At 36.4% G+C, this 21,572-nt stretch overlaps 1 protein-coding gene across 1 annotated transcript in view; it reads right to left on the minus strand.

Moving 5' to 3' along the window:
- zmp:0000001236 (mastermind-like protein 2) overlaps positions 1 to 21,572 on the minus strand; it is a 121,264-nt gene that overhangs the window by 8,586 nt on the left and 91,106 nt on the right. The window contains 1 exon segment of the mRNA XM_051679769.1: positions 18,948 to 20,216. Within this exon segment, the coding sequence (XP_051535729.1) occupies positions 18,948 to 20,216 (1,269 nt within the window).

The raw sequence follows: 21,572 nt of genomic DNA on the forward strand, positions 1-21,572 counted from the left end.
AAATGTGAAGCAGATACAAAACCATACAAATAAAACACAAATTCTTCCTTTAAGATATTAATAGTTAAAGTTAAAAGACATGAGTCGTTTTTTTAAACATTCACAAATCCTTGTGTCGAGTCAAGTCTGAAGTAATTTTAGGTCGAGTCCGGAGTCGAGTCTCAAGTCTATTAAAATGTGACTCGAGTGCAACTCGAGTCCGAGTTTCTAACTCGAGTCCCCATCTCTGACCTATGTAGGTGTGTTTACTAATATACGTAGGACACACTAAGAGAGTTAACCAGATAGCTAGCTAAAAAACTTAACTTCATAAAGGTTAAATACAAACAGTGAAGTCAATAAAGAGCTGCTTAGAAGTTGTCATGGTACGTTACACATTCCCTTTCTTGAAGACAATCTATCCCTTTTTCTCTTCCTCCTGTTCTGATTAGCAATATGATTGATGATCAGTTAAACCAATCAGAATTTACCCCCTCATATATGACTGTTGAGCAGGTGAGCTGTCAAAAGTTTGAGCGCACGCAGAGTGGATGTAAGGAGAGAGAGAAAACCAGTGAGATGTTGCACACACAAGAATCAGTTGAGTCAAAGAAATGTAAGAATTCTGTGCAAATGTGGACATCAGCACACATTCAGGTTAACATTGAGCGCAAAATGGATTTTTATTTGCTGAAAATGAATTATTCTTTGCAAAATGATACAGTTTTACAAAACAATTCACGCATACAAAACACTTTTTTGCACGCTCAAAATATCTCCTTGCGCACACAAAATTGTTACAAGTATACAGCCATAGTAATGCACTACAAATGACTAATTACTTAGCTAAAATTGTAATCAGATTAAGTTATTTTCTAAAACACGTTTTATATAAAAGTTTTTGTTTTTCCAGTCAACTAATTTAAAATCATGTATATATTTTTTCCTTATACATTTTCTCCCACTCAATAACTCATTAGGTATATAAATTATGTTTTAAATGTATTTTACATTAATAATATATATATATATATTTACTATGTGTAGCCCACATAATGTCCTTAAATTATTAACTTAATTTAAAGTCAATAACTGTAATCTGATTAGAGGAATATAAAATGTAAAGTGTTTAACACTGTTTATCAGGCATTTACAGCAGCAGAATAAATTAATAATTGGTGACAAATATGCAATGGCATTGGTAATGTTTGCTTTTATATGATGCTGCGATCATACCAATAGGTGTCCATACTGTATAAAGTCCAAGACTAGTGTCATAGCAGCCAGCAAAATATACACACAACATTTGATTTTGCTCATTTCATGTACCCTGAAGGCTTTAGGATGTCACAATCACTGTGTCACATTATAGTCAACACTTAAAAGAGCTGTAATCAGGCTAGCTGACATGTCTTTGGAAGGGCAGGTTTTAAGAAAATGGTGTCGTATAAGTTAGCAAAATGGTGGAAGTTAGCCAATGGTTGAAATCACATGCACTAGAAACAAAAGTTAATGTTAGACAAAAGTAGAGAAAAAAGTTAACATTAATTAAAAAGATTCAGTAATGTGAAGTACTTATAAACAAGCATGAACCTTATAAACTTCTCATCCTCACCAAATTTCGCATGAGTCTCTAAAACTCTGCAGAACAGCCAAACACACACTTTGAGTGTACACTGTCAATCACTGTGTTGACACAAAACATTTCCCAGGGCAAGAAGGATTTTACTGAAGCCCCACTGCGTTACGCAAGGCTATTAATTTGGGAACTGATGTCTTTAAGAGAGAAATGCTCTAAAGCTCCACTCAAGAGGTCTCGAAAAGAAAACACTAAAAGAGAACTCCTCTGTTATGGGAGGAATTTGCTGGTTTAGGAGGCCACTACACGCAGCTCTGCAGCAAAGTGAGCCTAAGCAATGATCATAAGTGCTTTTATAAAATGTCCACTCTCTCTCTCACACACATGAAGCATTGTGAAGTCAGATTCAATTTAGTGAATCAGGTTGTTTAGATGCTTCATTTGAATGAAACTGTTTGACAAATTAAACTCATAAACACATCTACAGAGGCACAGTCATTTCCTAAGTGGAGCTCTTTGATGTCACACGCTCAGAGGTATCAGCTCTAGGACATGAGGTAATTATTAAGGGCAAGCTTTAAGTTACTCTCTCCGGGTCTCCGATTAGCTTCTTTACAATGTAAAGATGAATCTCTTCCTGAGTAAACTGGTCTAAAATGTAAAAATAGGAACATGGATCATAACCGTAGCTTTGTACTTAGGTAGAGGACAAGAAGAAATGTGACAGTTTCAACAGCAAACTAGATTTTTACATTTTCTGAGAAGAAATGTGAGTGGTTTGCTGTGCAAAACTCGCAACCAAGATGCTAAAATGTTGTGGTTGGTTGCTAGGATGTTGCTATGCAGATGATAAATATATACTGAGTAGTTTTTAACATGTTGCTTTGCTGTTGCTACGATGTTCCAAGTGGGTGCTAGTACGGATGGATCACACTGGTCAACTTTGACTGTAGTGTCTTATCTCGCAGTTTTTTCAGCATCTTACACAAGACTTTTAAGTTAAAAGGGTCAAGTTAAAACAAACTTTAGTATTTAGAAATGTATCTTGAGTCTGGTCTGTTTCATTTGTTGTGCTGCGTCTAGCTTTTAAGTGCAGGTTTCACAAAGATTTGATGTTCAGGTTGCAAAAAGGATATATTGTTACAGTTACACATGACTCCAGATTATTCTTCAGATTGACCATCGAGCATCAAAACAGGATAATAGGCATCACATGACCAAAATACTGGGTGTCCCAGCTAATACAGGACAGTTGGTACCCCTACACTAAAAAGTGCTGGGTTATTTTTCTCAGTAATTGCTGACTTTGACGCAACATTTGGGGTTCTTGGTTGACTCAACATGCAAGTGGAATTTTTGACCTAGCGCTCAAGTTATCCTGCACATCATGTCCTCGCTCACAACGGTCGAGCAGAGGATAACTTTGGGCATTTAGGTGTGTGAAAGTGAGTACCATTATTTGTTTAGATAAAAATTGCTAAACGTTGCATTGGCTAGTAAGGTGCTAAGATTATGTATGTAAGGAATAAAAGGACATTGAATTAACACCCTGAGGTGGTTATCGCGTTGTGGCTGTTACACCTTGGTGCGTGACAGACGGAGGTAATCAAACAACTTTTTTGCAGCAGGTAGTATATGAGATGCCTGGTACAGCAAATTTAACGATAATTTTTGTGATTGTAATGGTAGCCAGCTGATAAGTGATTGCTGTGCAGTGTGTAAACCTCACTCTTCTGGCTTTAAGAGACGCACTAGCGATGAGGCTAGAGGCCATGGCTTTTCTAGCCTCCTTGCTAGTGCATCCAACTCCCATGCCGGGATCGCCAGTTCCAATCCCGCTCAGGGCGAATTGAGTAGGGCCGGTGACACTGGTGTCGTGACACTGATGGGAGTGAGGTTTAGGGGGGTGAGTGTAATGGTAGCCAGCTGGTGCATGATAGCTGTGCAGTGTGTAAACCTCACTCTCCTGGCCTTAAGAGATGCACTAGCGACCGAGGCTAGGGCCATGGCTTTTGTAGCCTGCTTGTGAGCGCATCCAACTCCCATGCCGGGACCGTCGGTTCGAATCCCGCTTGGGGCGGGTCAAGTACGGCAGGTGACACTGGTGCCATGACCCAGATGGGAGTGAGGTTTAGGGGAGTGAGTGTAACTGTAGCCAGCTGGTACATGATAGCTCTGCAGTGTGTAAACCTCACTCTCATGGCCTTATGCACTAGCGACAGAGACTAGGGCCATGGCTTTTCTAGCCTCCTTGCTAGTGCGTCCGACTCCCATGCCGGGGTGGGTCGAGTAGGGCCGGTGACACAGGCCTCAATTTATGCTACAGAGGGCTAAATATTTGTCAATTAAATTCATAAATGTTTGTGTCTATGTATATGTAGCTATTTGTTTATTTGGAATTTAAATAAAATACCTAAGCATTAAACGATCAAATTCAATGACACATTTATGCTGCAGAGGACTAAATCATTGATTAAATCAATAAATCTGTATATGCATGTATGTATGTATTTGTTTAATTGTCTTTGTCTTTTTATGTATTTGAATTTTTGTGAAGTGAACCCTTATTATTTGTAATCAATAGCAATACATTCTTATTAATATTATATTAAAATTATTATTACTATTATTATTATTATCTAAATAAAGAACCTTCAATATGAAGTCATTTTAACCTAGCATTGTGTCAAAAAACAACCCACCACACCGATTAATGTATATAACTGAGCACGTGTTCTGTCCAATAGTTACACACAGTGTTGTTACTCTAAAAATGTAATTGATTACTAACTACTAATTACATCTTCTACAACTGCATTACTTATAACTAATTACTTTCTAAAACACTTATCAACCCCGACCAGATGAAAAATTGGTGAGACATGAAATTGTTCTTTTAATTCTTTCAAATAAATCATATAAATTCAAATAAATTATTCATGAACTGGCCAAAGAATTTAAGGGGGCTGCATTAAATTAGAAAACATACATTGTAACATTAGACGTTACATTAAAATTTTAAATTCACTATTGTTTTATATAGAATTGTTCTATAGTCTATATAGTATTTAACACAATTACATCAGAAGTAACTAATTCAATTACTGAAAAACTAAGAGTATTCCCTTACTTTACATTTTTTTCAATGAAAAAGTAATTTAATTACAGTAATTAATTACTTAATAATGAATTACACACTGGTTACACAGCAATGGGTTTCCCAAATAATCCAGCATTTAGTGATGAGTTGTGCGCCGAAGTTTAGGGATTTGTTGAAATCCTTAACCCTTACTATGAGCAACAGGAATGATGTTTCTTTAGGAAGCACACTAATAAGTAGAGGGATTTAAAAAAATTCCACATATTTGACAAACGTGAAGCCTCATTGCATTCCATACTTGCTTTCATTGTTAAAGTTCATGCCATATTGCTGTAAAATGCTCATGTGGTGTTGACTATGTACAAAATGCAGAAAAAAGGGAAAACTCACTACTATTCAGGACTATTCATTACATTTGAACTCCCTCCACTTGGATATACCGTGAGAAATTCAGACCACTCTCATAAGTTCTGACCACAAAGCCAGATTGTGTTCACATTTCACTGAAACCGACTGCCTCACTCAAACTCTTTGTTATGTGGGGGAGCAAGGGTCTCGTTAGCTTAGCTGTCTCTGTAATCCACTCTTTGTGATCCTGATGTGTCATAAAGCTGTTTTCCATCACTCTTTCCCTCCTTGTTCTTTAGCAGTGCATTGTTAAATGAATACCACATGTGTCCGCTGACTCCATAAAGGAGATATGTGATTTAGGCTTCCATTCCACCAGCATTACAAGCAGTTGACAGGACTCCAGGTCCCGCTGTTCTCTCACTGCACTTCCTGCCGACTGGAGGCAGGACGCTTTCCCTAGGGAGAAGCTCGGCATCTGGACTTAGCCCCAGATTATTTTCCCATGTGTTCCCCTTGTAGTGCAGCTACAACAACCCGGCACCCCAACCCCAACTCCCACCCCAAAACCCGACTCATTCCCACTAACATTTCAAAGTTGCATTTATGCAAAAAAAACAAAAAACAAACAAACAAAAAAAAAAACATATTCCTAAGGGATAGTTCACCCAGATTTTTTTATTCTGTTATCAATCATCCACATGTTGTTCCAAACCATATGATTTTCTTTTTTATGTGAAACACAAAGGAATATGTTAGGCAAGAGTGTCTGCCTCAGTCACCATTCACATTTATTGCATATTTTTTTCCATACAATGAAAATGAATAGAGAAAGAGGCTGTCAGTCCCTTATATTCTGCCTCTCCTTTTGTGTTCTATAGAAGTATTTTTATGATTATTTCATATCTATAAAGGTTTACTGTTACAGCATATCTCTTTTTTGTTTATTACAAGACAAGGAGTATGATATTCATACAAATTACTACTATATCATGTTGATTTCTCAGCAACGACAATAAATTATAAGTATCCCAAATGATGTTTATACATATTATATATACTATTTGTTTCTCAAGGTGGCACTATTGGTTCAGTGATTGACTTCATTTACAACTGACATTGCTTTTTGATGAAGCAGCAACAATGTAAACTTTAGCAAGTACAACACATGAACATTATGATTTGGCTTTGTCATTTAGGTGTACTACTAAAATTCTGTAAGTTGTATGTCTATTTAGACTCAATAAGTGCCTGAGAAAGTACATATGTGTAGCTCAGTGTGTATTTGACAGCCAGTTGGGTCTCATAAAATTTTACTGTGGAAGTAATAAACCGTGTTCTATAATTTGTGCATCATCTCTTTGATATATTAAAAATAAAATGTAATATTGAATATGCATTGTCAATTTTACATCATCTGGGAATATTGTAAATCCATATTTAGCAGATATTTAGGAGTACCTGCAGGGCCGTCGATAAGGGTGGACATCTGGACCTTTTGCTCTGGGCCCGGGCTTGAGGGGGGCTACAGAAAGGCTGTTCCATATTATAGAGCACATCCAAAAGCGGTCAATGGGAGACGCGGTTATAAACAAGGAGGAGAGAGTGCGCAACAGCGAAAGTGAAAGCTGCCACAAGTTGATGGAATAACTGTCCGCACCCCTTCCCCCCACCCACTATCTGACAACTGATTGGAGGGGGGCCAGCTGAATACGTTTTGTACCGGGCCCAATATGCAATGTGTAATAATCCCATACCTTCTGTTCTCCCATGAGCTGACCAAACCATCTACTAGTGCACTGATTAGCAAAGATGGATTTAAGTTGGAAATATCAATTGGAGAAAAATATACAGTAAATTGCCAGAACATGACAAAAGAATACGCATAACCAGTGTTTACTGAAATTGAGAAGTCTTCAGCATTCCTTATTTGCAGCAACATGTGTTGACAGTCACCTTCAAAAACAGCTGCAACAGGAAGTAGAAAAGAATAAGACAATTCTGAAAAGGCTTTTGGATGTAACCCTTGATTTGGCCTCCAGAAATCCTGCATTCAGATGCAAAACATCAAATTTAGATGATGTAAATAATGGCAACTTTCTCTGCACACTTGAACTGATATCATACTATGATCCCCTTTTACATGAGCACTTAGAAAAAGTGAGGCATAAAAAGGAGCTCACAATTAATTCACTATCTCAGTTCTACAACACAGATTAAGATCATCGAACTTTGTGGCAAAACAGTCCTCAACAATATCCTGGCAGAGAGAGGGGATGCCATCTATTACTCTCTCTGTGATTTGTGACTCATCACCAGATATATCACCAGAATGTGTTTTTGGTGAGATATGTGCATCAAAACAAAGATAATGATTTGTGGCAGATAATTGAGAGGTTTATTAAGTTTGTAGACTTCCATAAAAAGACTGGCAGTAAAAATCTCTGAGATGATTGAATCATCATTGAAAAACAATGGCATATCATTAGGAGACTGTAGAGGACAAGGGTATGATAATAGAGCCAATTTGTCAGAGAGGGTGAAAGGAGTGCAATCACAAATTATAAAAGGCAACTTGCTTTCAACCTTATCCCCCTAAGCCTTCCATACCCCCAACCTAGTTGGTGTGCAAGCAGTGTGAATCCTCTCCTCAGGTCTCAACATTTTTTGGTTCTATCAATTGGATGTACTTTTTTTTTCAATGCAGAAGTTCAAAGAGATGGTCAAAAAACATGCTGCTCTCTGTATCGGCAGTCTGACACTCGATGGAGTTCGTGTAATGGCATCCAATATGCCCTCTGTCATAAAGGCAAGAGTCTTAACCACCTTTAATTTAACCAGTGAAGCCAGGTCTGAGGCAAATGGGCTCCAGAAGTATTTCAAAATGTTCCGTTCCATAGTACTTCTCTCTGTGTGGGTAAAGGTAGGTACTATAGTGCATTGAGAAACAAAACATGGTCCTACAGGTAGAAAAGGTTTCTCTAGATATTCAGAATCTGAAATAAATGAAGCCCAGATAACAAAAACAAGTCATGCACTAATAATAAAATACAACAAAGACCTAATGTCTGAATTTGACAATGAAATTCTGTACCGGAGGTCAATTTATTTTGGAACATTTCAACATTCTTTGTCCCATCTTGAGCTTCTTAATGCCATAAGATGCAACTGCAGAGTAGTTTTGGAGAGGTGTGCATTGCACTGAGGATTTTTTGCACTTTACCAGTAACTGTTGCTGGAGGTGAACAGGCTTTTAGCAAGTTGAGACAGGTAAAAAACTACCTGAGATCAACAATGTCTCAGCATAGTCTGGCAGTACTCTCCATCGAAAGCATACTAGCTAAAAAGTTGGACTTCAAAGAGCTCTCAAAAAGCAAAACTCGCCAGCAGGCTTTAAATGTAGAATAAATGTCAAAGTTTAAAATTATTTTGTTTGTAGGCTAGGTGTTGTTGACTTATTGCTTGATTTAATGACTATTCACACGTTTATTTAGGTTTATATGTTATTACAATGTTACTATTGTACAATGTGTACTATATTAAAATGTTAATTATACAGCAAAATTGCAAGAATGTTCATATTTATTTGACCATCTGAATTATGAGGCTCTGTGCAAATGAAAAGGTCTGAAAATATAGCAATGCTGAATTTAACATTTATATAATATATTTAATTTTGCTTTAACAATTTTTTCAGAAATCTATAATGTTTACACACTTTCACACTTTGTACAGTGTGAGGAAACACAAACTTGACAACAAACATTTGTAGTAAAACAGGGTTTTAAATATTGATCTATTTCTTACATCTAGCGTTTCACTTCAGAAGACATTAATTAATCCACTAGAGTCGTATGGATTACTTTTATGATGGCTATATGTGCTTTTTGGTGCTTAACGAATGTGCCACCCATTCATTTGACACCTGAAATATTCTTCTACATTTGTGTTCTAAAGAAGAAAGATAGTCTGGAATGACATAAGAGTAAGTAATTTTCATTTTTGGGTGAACTATTCCTTTAAGGTTAGTGATCTGATCAAACCACTAACCCTTAGTATTAAACTTCAGAGCATAACTCTTCATGTTATTTGTGCTACGGACATAATAATAAAATAATAATAATAATAATAATAATAATAATAATAATTGCCTGGCAGATGATAAAACAGCCGACAAAAATCTGATAGACTTACATTTTGACTTCAGCACAAGCAAGCACCACTCACTTTTCATCAGAAAATTTACAAATCTAGTATCAGTTTGATCTACAATTAAATGTGCTGCAAGATATCACTGTTCTGGTTGAATTTTGGAAATCCATAAAAAATAAAAAAACTTGTCAGAGGTGATTGGTTATGGTATGGTTCAGTTCTGTTCTGTTCTATCGTCTGCACTTTCAGTGCCTTAGCTTGTTTTATAACTAGACAAGAAACAGACAGTCTCGCATCAGAGCCAGAAATACTTGAATCGCTTCTACAGATTCTGACTAGTCAGTGTAACAACACTTTAATCAGAGTATTAGAATCTGCATGAAGTTTTTAGGGCACACAGATCTCTCTGTGTGAGATGTTACTCTGAGGATTATTCCTTTCAAGTATTGAATGCAGTACATTGTTTCTCCACAGGAAAAAAATATATAATCTCTACAGGCTTTGATTTCACAGATGATACCCAGGACATCTGCTAAGCAATTTTACTGCCTATGAACCACTTTGTACAATTGTGTAGCCTATATGACAATCAAACTTTGAACTTTGTTTGCCATACTTACGCTGACAACTGATAGTAGACTGTGAGAACCAGAAAACAAGAAACAGACCCAACATCCTGGTATTTTTACATGCATTTTGTGCATTGCACCCTGTGGGAGAAAATTCAGCTAGAATGAAAGTTCATAAGGGTTCCGCTGGGATCATGGCACCATTTCTGAACCTTTATTTACATGGTATTACTAATTCAGTTCACTGTGGGAAGACTTGACATTCCCTAATTTGCTCCCTGTTGGAGAAAACGTTCTGGCATCGTTTCCACTGCTTTTCTGTAATCATTTATTTCCCGCTGTTGTTCAAAACCTGTAGCACTTTCTTTCTGCCTTAGAAAACAAAAGGAGATACAGGGCAGAATGACGTCTAGGTTGACATCAAAGTTCTGTTCATTTGGATGATATGAACGCTGTTTTATGAACTCGGATGCGCACCAGCGAACTCCACCAGAGTCCTCTTGAAAAGGTAGTCTGAGGTACGGTTCATGTGAACTCCAGTAAGGTTCACTGCTGATATGAATGCAACGGTACCAAATCGTGGAAGTGAACCACTTGTGATGACGTACTGTAATTTGCATCTTTGCAGGCTCCCGGTTGCAATTATTATGGTATAATGCCAGTGTCGGGTGTAATTCATTACTAAGTAATTAATTACTGTAATTAAATACCTTTTTCATTAAAAAAGTAAAGTAAGGGATTACTCTTAATTTTTCAGTAATTTAATTACATTTACTTCTGATATAATTGTGTTAAATCCTGTATAGACTATAGAACAATTCTATATAAAACAATAGTAAATTAAAAATCAAAATTTAATTTCTAATGTTAAAATGTATGTTTTCTAATTTAATGCAGCCCCCTTAAATTCTTTGGCCAGTTCATGAATAATTTATTTGATTTTATATGATTTATTTGAAAGAATTAAAATAACAATTTCATGTCTATCCTTATATTTTTCATTTGGTCGAGGTTGATAAAGGTTTTAGAAAGTAATTTGTAATAAGTAATTCAATTATTTTTCAGAGTAATTAGTTCAGTAATCTAATTACACTGTAGAAGATATAATTAGTAGTTAGTAATTAATTACTTTTTAGAGTAACTTACCCAACACTGTATAATGCACTTCTCATACCTGCTTGTGTCCAAATAAATCGCCTTCAGAGAGCAGCTCACATTCTCTTCATCTCTTGCAATGCATCCGTGGCAGACAAACACAAGTGTAGTTCTGTGCATGTCAAGTTTTGGTGGGAAATTCAAAGAGATGAAGACTGTAATAACAGCAAAGCTGATGTCTTCTTGAGTTGTTACCTACTTAGCCTGGTTTATACTTGACGCAGCCGCTTGCTCGCAAGGGTTTGCACACACAAAGTGACGTCATCGCGGCTGTCATCTGGCTTCTGTAAAGCTGTTTTGTGTGGTCGTGCACATGCCAACTTTTTTAACTTTCCGCGCAGTGCTTTAATTCCACTGGACGAATTCAAGGAAAGAAGCAGAGCAGTTGTGCCTGTACTTTTGAGGCAAAGTAAAACAAGTTTCACAATGAAATGTCCTGTTGCAGCACCTTTCTTGTTCAGAAAGACAAGTAAGCCTTCTTATCTACTACCTTTTCTACACTGAATAAAATGGTCTAAACAATGAACCAAAGTTTGGTTTCATTAATATATAACTGAACAGATATATATATATATATATATATATATATATATATATATATATATATATATATATATATTAACGTGTGTTTAAATGTAAATGGAGTTCAAACAATTATTTTTAATGTAAAAGTCAAGTATAAATGCCTCTGGCTGTTGAGAGATGCGCACGCAAGACGCGCTGCAGTGCCAGGCGAAAGTTTAAACAAGGCTTTACAGCTGCGTTTAAACAGCCTGTTTACAGTGGTAAACAACAGGTGGAAGGAAATGAACTTGGGTCCAGTCCAAGCAATCAGTGTGAAATCACCCTAAGACTCACTTTCATATTATGAAAAAAAAAAAAAAAGATGAAAGATGTCATCCCCTTTAATGATTATTTATTTATTCAGAGGTTGCTCTGAATTATTATTTTTTTTTATTATTAACATTGATGTTTGTTTTTTATTCTAGCATTGATGCTTTAAAGGGGATGAACATAGAGATGCAACATCTCTGACAGTATTTCAGCACTGACAGTGTGTTGTGCTTTAGCATGCAGCAGTTAGCAGCGAAAACTCTCTCCAGACAGAGAGTCCTGTTTGAACGCCCCCTAGAAATTAGTCTGGTCGACTAGTTGTCCAGAAAATCCAATGACTAGTCTATTTTGAAAATATGTAGTTTTGCACATCCTTAATTAGTAGCTGCAAATAAGAGAGAAATGTGCTTGTGTACTGAATATGGAGCTGGGAAGCATGACTGAAAAACATCTTTGTGTCAAAATCAACCCTACATCTCCACCCTCCCTCTGATCTACTTTTGGGTTGGGTAAGGACGACTCCTCTTGTGTGGTTCATGTTATTGTTTCTCACAAAGTGACTTGAGAGATACTGTTTGTATGAAACTGAAAAAGGGGATGTTCTAAAGCTCCCCAATCATAACAAATCAGTGGTTTAACCTCCGGCACCCAGCTAAGCATATTACTGTCATTTTCCACAACTTGTCCCTCGCAGCTAACAACCTCCAATTAGCAAATCCCGCTGTGCGCATCTCTTTCCTGACGGCAAGCGACTGTGACAGGCGGAGAAATTTGAAGTTCTGCATGTTAATCAACTCTGCTCTAGCAAGTTGGGCTACCGTCAAAGTGCTTAGAGGGGATATACATATTCAAGGCACCCTACAACAGCTGAGACACAGAAAACAATCACAAAAGGAAAACAGGCCTACAGCAAAATGCAGCGCCTCTGAGTTTCAAGCAGTTGGCAGACAGCTAACAATTAACACAACAGGCTGACAGATGGACGGAACGCAGTGTGTTTGGTTTTAACATTACTACTCTATTGTGGAAAAGAAGTAATAATAACCTGCTCAGCACAGTGTAAATGTCATGTAATAACCTTAACTTGCTATCGAATTATCAAAATACGAGTGTCCTACTTGGAAGATGCAGGACTCCCATCAAGTCGTGATTACGACTGGGATCCACTGAGGTAATATTAATACAAGTATTTTCGATTTTGAAGGAGACATAAACTTTCAACATGGCAAAGGAGAGTACGGTTTCTGTAGTTTCTAAAAGCTGCTACCTTGTTACTTCTTGCTGTTTTGTTTATCAGTAACCATTGTAAATTGCAACTTATAAATTATCACTTGACTAAAATGTATTTCGGTGTCAAAATAAGAGTTCCCCATGAAATATGCAATATCCTATTCTTTCTGACAATGTTTTTGACTGAGACGAGTAATTACTAGTAATTGTGACTTCGGAAGTGGGAAGTAGGATAATTCTGATAGCACATGACACAAAACATGAATTGTCCTTGATCTTTTGGAATAAAAGAGTTCAGTGTTCTAAGAAAACATTCTCTAATACTACATTTAAACATTTGGCAGATGCTTTTATCCAAAGTAACATTCTGTGCATTTGGGTTATACATTTTATCAATCTATGCATATCAATCTATGCAACCCATGTCCATGGCAATTAAAATTATGTTCTACCGGTTGAGCTGCAAGAACACAGAGAAAAATAAATAAATAAATAAATAAATAAAAAATTGTGCAAAAACGCTTGTGAAACACATTTCAATGTTTATTGTTTTGTAAAACTGTCACAATGTAATACAGGCTTTGCTAACAGTGTTGGGTGCAATTAGAATACAAAGTAATTAGTTATTTTAATCAAATTACTTTTTTAATTAAAAAAGGAATGTAACACTAAGTGAGTTTACTCCATTAAAAGTCCTAGTACCTAGCCAAAAACATACTTTAGTGAAAGTAAAAAGTTATTCACATTTAATTACACTTAAATATTAAAAAAGTAAAAAATAAATTTTTTTCCCTAGCTAGTATTAAATGAAGAGAGAGGGGATTGTGAGAGAGAGGATGTTGTGGCCAATTATGTGATAAGTGAAATGGATTTTATTGGCGGAATAAATAACATTTAAAGTAAATTGTGCAAGAGTTTTTTAAGCCATCTTATTATACGGCTCTCTGGAATACTCGATTCTGATTGGTCAGTTGCTCCATAACAACCACACACCTGGGGATTTAGACATGTCAGGCTGCTCATCTGGGTTCCGCAAACCGTCTCTCCTGCTTCTCGGATCATTGTGCGATCTCTACAAGTAAGCTAATAAAATAATTTCAACTCAAATCAATGTTTCATGTGCATTTATTTATTTATTTTGCAAGTAGTCTTGTAATAGGCTGAATAATGAGGAGTCAGATGGTAATTTTTACAAAGTAAACACCAACAGAACTCAGAATTTATTTCTTCCTGAATTACATAATTTCAACGCAAAACAATATTTAATGTCCATGTATTTATTTATTTGGTTAGAAGCCATGTAATAAGTGGGATAATGTACTGTCAGCTGGTTGTTATCGCACAATAAACACCTTCAAGGTAATACAAGACACCTCCGCTTCACGTTGGGGTTTATTGTGCGATAACGACCAGCTGACTGTACATTATGCCTTACTTATCATTGTTTCTGACACTCACATACAACAGTTGGACTTTTCCCCTTTGTAACATTTGAGCAGTCTCCCGTCTGCCAGAGGGAGCCCTCACCTGAATTCTGAAATCTGTCACTTCCTGTTTCCTGTCATATCACTTCCTGTTCACCATGTATATATAAGCCATGCGTTCACACTCTCACTTTGTGAAGTACTGCCAGTTATCTGCCTTACCAAGCGTTTATTCTCTGCCATTGTTTTGACTCCTGTTATGACCATTGCTTACGTTTGCTGGATTCACGTCTCTGGATTACTGTTTTGGATTTGTTTGCCTGTGGACCGATTTATCTGTGTTTTGACCCAAACCAGTGACCTGACTACATTTGATGACTACTGTTTGGAATGTTTGTTCAAATCCTCTAATAATTATCCGCAAATGGAATCCTCTCAGCCTACCTCTTCGTTACACCCTTAGTGGCAGTCGAGATGAACTGTCAATTTACAGAGTAGAGATGGGAGAATATATCGAATTTAAAATATTGCAAACCCAAATATTTATATATTTATATTATATATTAAACAACTTTGGCTAAACTGTTTTCTGTTCATGTGATCAGTGTTTAATTCACCCATCAAATATTAAAACCACTTTGTTGTTTTTTTCTACCCTTTTACAGGGTTCGTACAAGATCCTTGAAGTGTTTAAAATGCTTGAAATTAGCTTTTAGAAATTTAAATATCGGAATAGCTGGAAAATCACCTTGTTTTGTTGAAGTGTTTAAAATTAAAATTGTATTTTTATTTATTTTTTCTGTGTAATGGGCCTCATTCATGAAACACAAGCAGAACGAATTTTTGTGTAAATTGTTCGTAAAGCTGGTATGATGTAAATTTTCAGATTCACGAAAATTCTCATATTTCTAAATGTTAGTCGGTACGAACAAAATTTACGCCTGCTCCCAACCATGTGTAAATCGTGCGTAAGACATCTGAACCTGTTGTCATCTTTCAGACAAACTTCCATGACTACATTTTAATAGAAGTCAAATTAAATAAGTAATGAAAAAAATTTATAATTAAATGAGTGAAATTAACCTTAAAAAATAAAATAATAATAAAAAAATTATAAACTCTTTTATTTAGAAATGTTTTTGATGCTTGCATTCATTTGCAAGTATAGTTTTTTTTTTTTTTTTTTTTTTAATTCTGCTTATTTTTCCAGCAGAAGCGCTTGGCGTGGGGTGAAATGTTCATGGAAGGATGCAGTTTGCATTCGATTTTCTCGAAGAAAAAAATTAATGCATGCGTGACTGGCTGGACATTTAAAAAAATATATTATTTGATATGAGACCTATAATTTAGGTTTCAGAATTTAGTATAGGCATCTGTAAATCATGTTCAGCTGATAAAGTATGGTCAATGTTAATACTGTTAAATCCATAAATGCACACATCATGGACAGGTGCAAACACAATACAACGGGGGAAAAAGAAAAAGTCTGCACCCTGTCGTATAGCTTGCAAATCTGTAATATCTTACAGTGTTTTGATCAAAGAACTTATTCAGGCACTCTATCAATTTCTTTAAAAAATTCCTGTTGCAAGAGAATTATATTACTTTTACAGTCTTGGATTTACTTTGAGAAGTTTCACTAATGATTCTGGCAATGCGTTCAACTGAAGGTGGTGGACATCATTCATCCAGCTGGTGTGAACTGAATTGTTTTTGTTTTTTTTACACTAAAGCTTCATGTCAAACCATTTATATTGATGTTTTGGAATTTTTAATTCACAAAAGAACCTTTGATGACAGCAAAAGCATGCGATGACTAAGTTCCTTGTTATTTTTTTTTTGGAACAAACATTTAAGTGTTTGCTAAATCAATATTTTACGATGTGAATGCACTCCATTTAAAAAATATCCCTTTTATTAGGCTACTGTTTGCATAGATGCTAAAAGCTTTCTGTTCTCATTTACTAGTAAGTCTGAAGCCTTTCTTACAGGGGTGGACTGGCCGTCGGGAGCACCGGGCGTTTTCCCGGTGGGCTGCTGGGTAATTTGGGCAGGCCCATTTCTTCGCAATTACCAGCCTATCCTACAGGCGATATAGACGGTCGCACTGGGCTTCAACACGTGCGAACCCCACTACAGAGTGAACATTCAAAATACTCTGTAAGGTAGAGCCAATACAATGGCTTTCATTCTGGAGAACTGAAATGACTTTAATTATGAAAGTACTTACACATCGTAGCGCATTTCCGCATATACCATAACTCCGTAGTTCGCTTGGACCTCATTATTTGACATACAAATCACAATAATGGTGGCAACCAAAGACAACATATTAAGTATAATCTGAGCTCTGAATAATCACAAAATGACAAATAACTGCAAGTTAGAACAAATACAACAACAGCAGCTTATATAAGATCTGCAAACAGTAAAGCTATGAGCAGTACATTGCCAGCTTGCTGAATAATGCTCACGCCTGATAAAAATTTTGAAAATATGTCATGAAAAATATTACTTTGTGGCTATTTGAGTCTTTGAGGCTTACTCTGTTTAAAGGATAGCAGAAACAGTGCTGGTCAAAGCATAGGGCTTTTCACTTTTTCTAAAGAATAATCTGGGGAAGGAATTAAAACACTGCAGATATAAAGATGCAACAAACTCACATAGAGTGAAAATATGAGCAAATTATCTGCAAAATATCTGCAAAGTTCTACACTTTAAGAGGTATGTTTATTTTGTTTTACATTTATTTATGTTTGTTTATATGTACATATTCTGGACAACTTTGTTTAATAATGTTTTGTTTTTTAAATAAACATTTACACATAGTTATGTGGGTGATTGACATGAAATTTTAAGCATTGTCATCAGTGTCCTGCTGTGACACTTTTTATACGTGTTGTTTCCACAACCTCATATTAAGTAAGACAATAGTTTATTTGCACTTCTAGAAAGTAGTTGAAAGGTGATTAAGATCTTTAAAAACTTTGAAGAAATGCTGACTTGTCACAGCACCTAAAATACACACTTTCCCTTGTTTATTTCTTTGTGATCTTTTCTTATAAAGAAAGATACATTACTCTTATTATTTGAACTTTGAGCAATTATATTTTGCATTGGAGAACTTAATTCTTTTTTTTTTCTTTATTTCTTTTTAGAAAAATGTATGTCATATGTTGTCATTTAGGTGTTGTTATATTGAATAAAAAACCTCATATCAATATTGTACATCTAACAGAATCAGAAATTAATGAAATAACCATGTTGTCCCAACCCTACCCTTTGACACATAAAGAAAGATAAAAAAAAAAATCAAAATGAAGCTTTGAAGAAAGGTAGTAAGATTGTTGGTTTTGTGAGTTTGTTTTATAATGATTGCTACCAAACATCAGAATGAAATTATTTTGTGTGATTTTGTTGAGAAAAGGGATGAATTCAATAAAATGTATGATTCATATTCAATAACTACTTTTATTATAATTATTATAATTATTATTATTATTATTATAGCTATTATTATAATACTAGCTTAACAACAATAATATTCAGAGATATGATTTAAATATGAAGGTTTTGCAAGTGCAGAAAAAAATTATACTGTACATACAGACATTTAATAATAAATGCCTTTGGTAAAATTTGCAACGTGAATGAATTTTTTTTACTTCTACATTCACAACTATCCAAACTACTGAAGTAGCAGGCATTTACAATACAGTTTAGGACAAAAATCATTGATATTCTCACTTTACATTTAAAATGAATAGAACACATCTGGTCAGGTGTTCACATACGGCCCAGTTGCACGAGTTGAAATATTTCAACACATCTGAAGCTCAATCAGAAAATTCCACATCTGCAGATGGTCAGAACCCCATGCAGCCCCTGTGCGAATGTCGTTTAGAAATGACTTTCAATCCAGTAAGATGAAATAAAATAATCTGCAAAACTGTAATGAGTACTTTTTTTATTTTATTTAGAGTAAGTCTAAATAAAGCGGTTAGGAGTAAAAAGCACTATTTTTTTATTTGGATATGTAATTAAGTAAAAGTATTCAGTTTTTACACTCAGAGTACAGATCCCCAATAATAATACTTAAGTAATTAAGTAGAATTACTCAAGTACTTTACACCCCAGCCCAAGAATGTCCCCTAAAAATGCTCAAGCATCCTGTATTCATGTGGAGAAAAGTTGTCAATCCTTCTCCAACCCTGCCCTCCAAACATTTCAGACATCCTGAAGTCTGCAAACCAAAATATGTTAATACGTTCAAATTTTGCTAAAAAAGCATGGGCCATGTCACATTCCATTGTTCTGTTTACAGAGACTAGGGCTGTCAAAGAGACAGGTGTGATTTGTCAGGGTACCTTCAATACCAGGGTATTTCAATGATATCTGTAACACATATATGGGGCACATTATGTGTGGTATTCACACAAAAAAAAAATAATAAATAAAATGTTTTATTATTTCACCCAATTCAACATATACGATATACAGAAGTAAATACTTTTGTTGATTTGAGTCAAAGGTAGGCTTCTTGGCTCCTTTATGAATAGATAAACACAGTGTCCTACCTGTCTCTGCTGTGCCAGTTTGAAACTGATTCCCGCACCATGCTGACTGAGTTGAGGCCTTTGACTTAGGGGCTTAGCTTGTAGACAGGGTGAAGGCTGCATGGGCAGCTGGCAGTTCTGAAAGTGCATGGACTGGCCTGCTGAAGAGGGCAGCTTCTGTTGCATGGTTGCTTTGTTTGGTGTAACAGCCATAAGGGGCATCTGTTGGCCTGTGGTAGAAGGTGGTGCTTTAGGGCTGAAATGCAGCAGTGGCTTACTGCCGAGAACCTTTGAGTCGATGTGATGGGAGGGGTTGACTCCATTCGGCTTGAGAAAGCAGTTGGGTATGCCTTTGGCCTGACCAGTACTCTGAGAGCTGATTCTCTGCTGAGAAAGGGATGCATTACTGGGAATGGTCTCCTGATTGAAAGAAGTAGGGGTTTGATGAACACCCAATGCTGAAGACCAGTTTCTCACCCCTTCTGCCTGACTCTGTTGATGGTTATGAAGCATAGAGTTGGGCTGTTGTTGATTAGCAGCCATTTGCTTCAGCTGCTCAGCATGTGACATCTCAGGCCATGCTGGAAGGACTCTAGAGGAACCCCCAGTAGGTACCTGACCATGAATCATCTGACCTGAAGTGATCGGTGAGGTGGATAAAGATGTGTTGGCCATGGAGAAAGAAGGTCCAGCAGAGGACGATCTTAACTGTGCAGATCCTCCAGCCATCTGGCAAAAATCTGGTGAGTACTCTGTCTTGATTGGCTTATCCAGGTGAATACAAGGAGGAGCTGCACCAGCTGAACTGGGTCTGCCCAGATCCAGACCAAAGTCTTCATGCATCTTTAGCATCTTTTCCAGCTCTAGATCATTGAGTGATGGCACTGACTTGGTGAGTTCATCAAACAAGTCCTGGAGCTCTGGGTCGATCTGTCCATTTCCTTCCTCTTTGAACTCAAATGTCAACATGGCAGGATCTGTCGATGACTGGCCGCAGGTCTGAACCTCAGTTGGCTCCTTTTTCATATCCCTTAAAGTAATGTTGAAGAGATCGCTGCTAACTCCATGGGGCATCATGAAGGTGTCCTTCCTTCTAAGCAGATTACCCTGGGTGGCATCGCCAACCAAGTTTTGAGACTGCCCTGAAGCCATAGCACAGGAACCAGGTCGAAATGGGTTGGGTTCCATACGCAGGCGCTTGAAGTTGGATACCGAGACCCCACAGGAGAGTCCATTCTGCTTGGGATTGCATCCAGGAGATTGTGCTTCAATCTTTCTCCTCAGCCCCTGCTGAAAGTACACAAAAAGGAAAGTTAACAGGGCATTTTACTGAACTTGAGATGTTTTAAGTGAGGTGACAGAAATGTCTGATCAGAGACTAAAATGATTGACAATTAAAAGTGATATCGCTATGCAGATATCTTCAAAATAGTTTTTCAAAAGCCTTTGCTCTTGCTTTCCACAGCCAAAATTAGCTCATTTTCTGCTCAACCGAGATACAAGAGCACATAATGTTACAAGACCATCTCTATCTAATTAATGAACTCTTATTAAAATAGCCTTTGATGTTTCAAGCCAATTAAAACTATGATGGGAGTTCTAAATATTAGTGTATTAAAAAAATGTGTTCCAAGGATGAATTATCTTTATGTAAATGTATCCAGTTTTGTAATTTGCAGCCAAGACTCTTTAGCCTTCTTCAGTTAAGCATTTTGCATTTGAACAGAAACTTATAAGATGTAATATAGAAAGTTTATGATTTCCCCTGATAAGGGAACACCTGCAGATGCAGGTTAGATTCATACTTAGTAAGAATGTAAATTATGTCCTATACACAGACAATCTAACTTACATCATTAATATCCCTGAATCCCCTGCTGAAAAGACCATCTTAGACTGGCATGAATTTTCAAGCTGGTTTATGCTGGCTGGTGCTGGTCTAGCCATGCTGTTCACCAGGATCAAAATAAATAAATAAATAAATAAATAAATAAAATAAAATGTTGCTCAAACAGCATGGACTTTCTGATAAAACTGGTTAACGAGAGTGGCTTGCTGGATAAGCTAGTTAAGAAGACTGGTAAATGCACCAGCATTCCAGAACCACAACATATGCTGATGACCAGCAAAAGGAACATTGTGAACATTTCAACTAGTCCATCTGCTTACTCTAAGCAGGTCTGTGCTCTCTAACATTTAATAATAAAACCTGGTATTAACTGTGCAGATACATTTAGCCATCAGATAGATAGAGCTGTTAGACAAAAGAAGGCTTCTCCTTATTTGCATGAATTACATTTTCCACTGTTGGTTTGCAGTAAAGATAGCAGCATTTTCCTTGTGCGAAACGGTTCCCTTTGTTCTCCATGTCTTAATTTATGTAAATGAGGCATGCACAATGATTCATAAGTCCTGTTTAAGTAGCTTTATAGGGGCAAAATGTAGTCAAGAATATATAGAATAATATTTACTCAGTTTTCAAGGACAGTGGAGGGGTATGTATACTGTACAAATGTTTTGTCAGATAACCTAAAATTGTGGAAACAACTACTACAAAATAAATAAATAAATAAGATGAAGCAATTAACCTGACTACATTGTGTTAACAAAAGTACTTTTTAAGGGTCATATCAGGTAAATGGCTAC

Source organism: Myxocyprinus asiaticus, chromosome 39, assembly GCF_019703515.2.
Source record: "Myxocyprinus asiaticus isolate MX2 ecotype Aquarium Trade chromosome 39, UBuf_Myxa_2, whole genome shotgun sequence".
Taxonomy (NCBI): Eukaryota; Metazoa; Chordata; class Actinopteri; order Cypriniformes; family Catostomidae; genus Myxocyprinus; species Myxocyprinus asiaticus.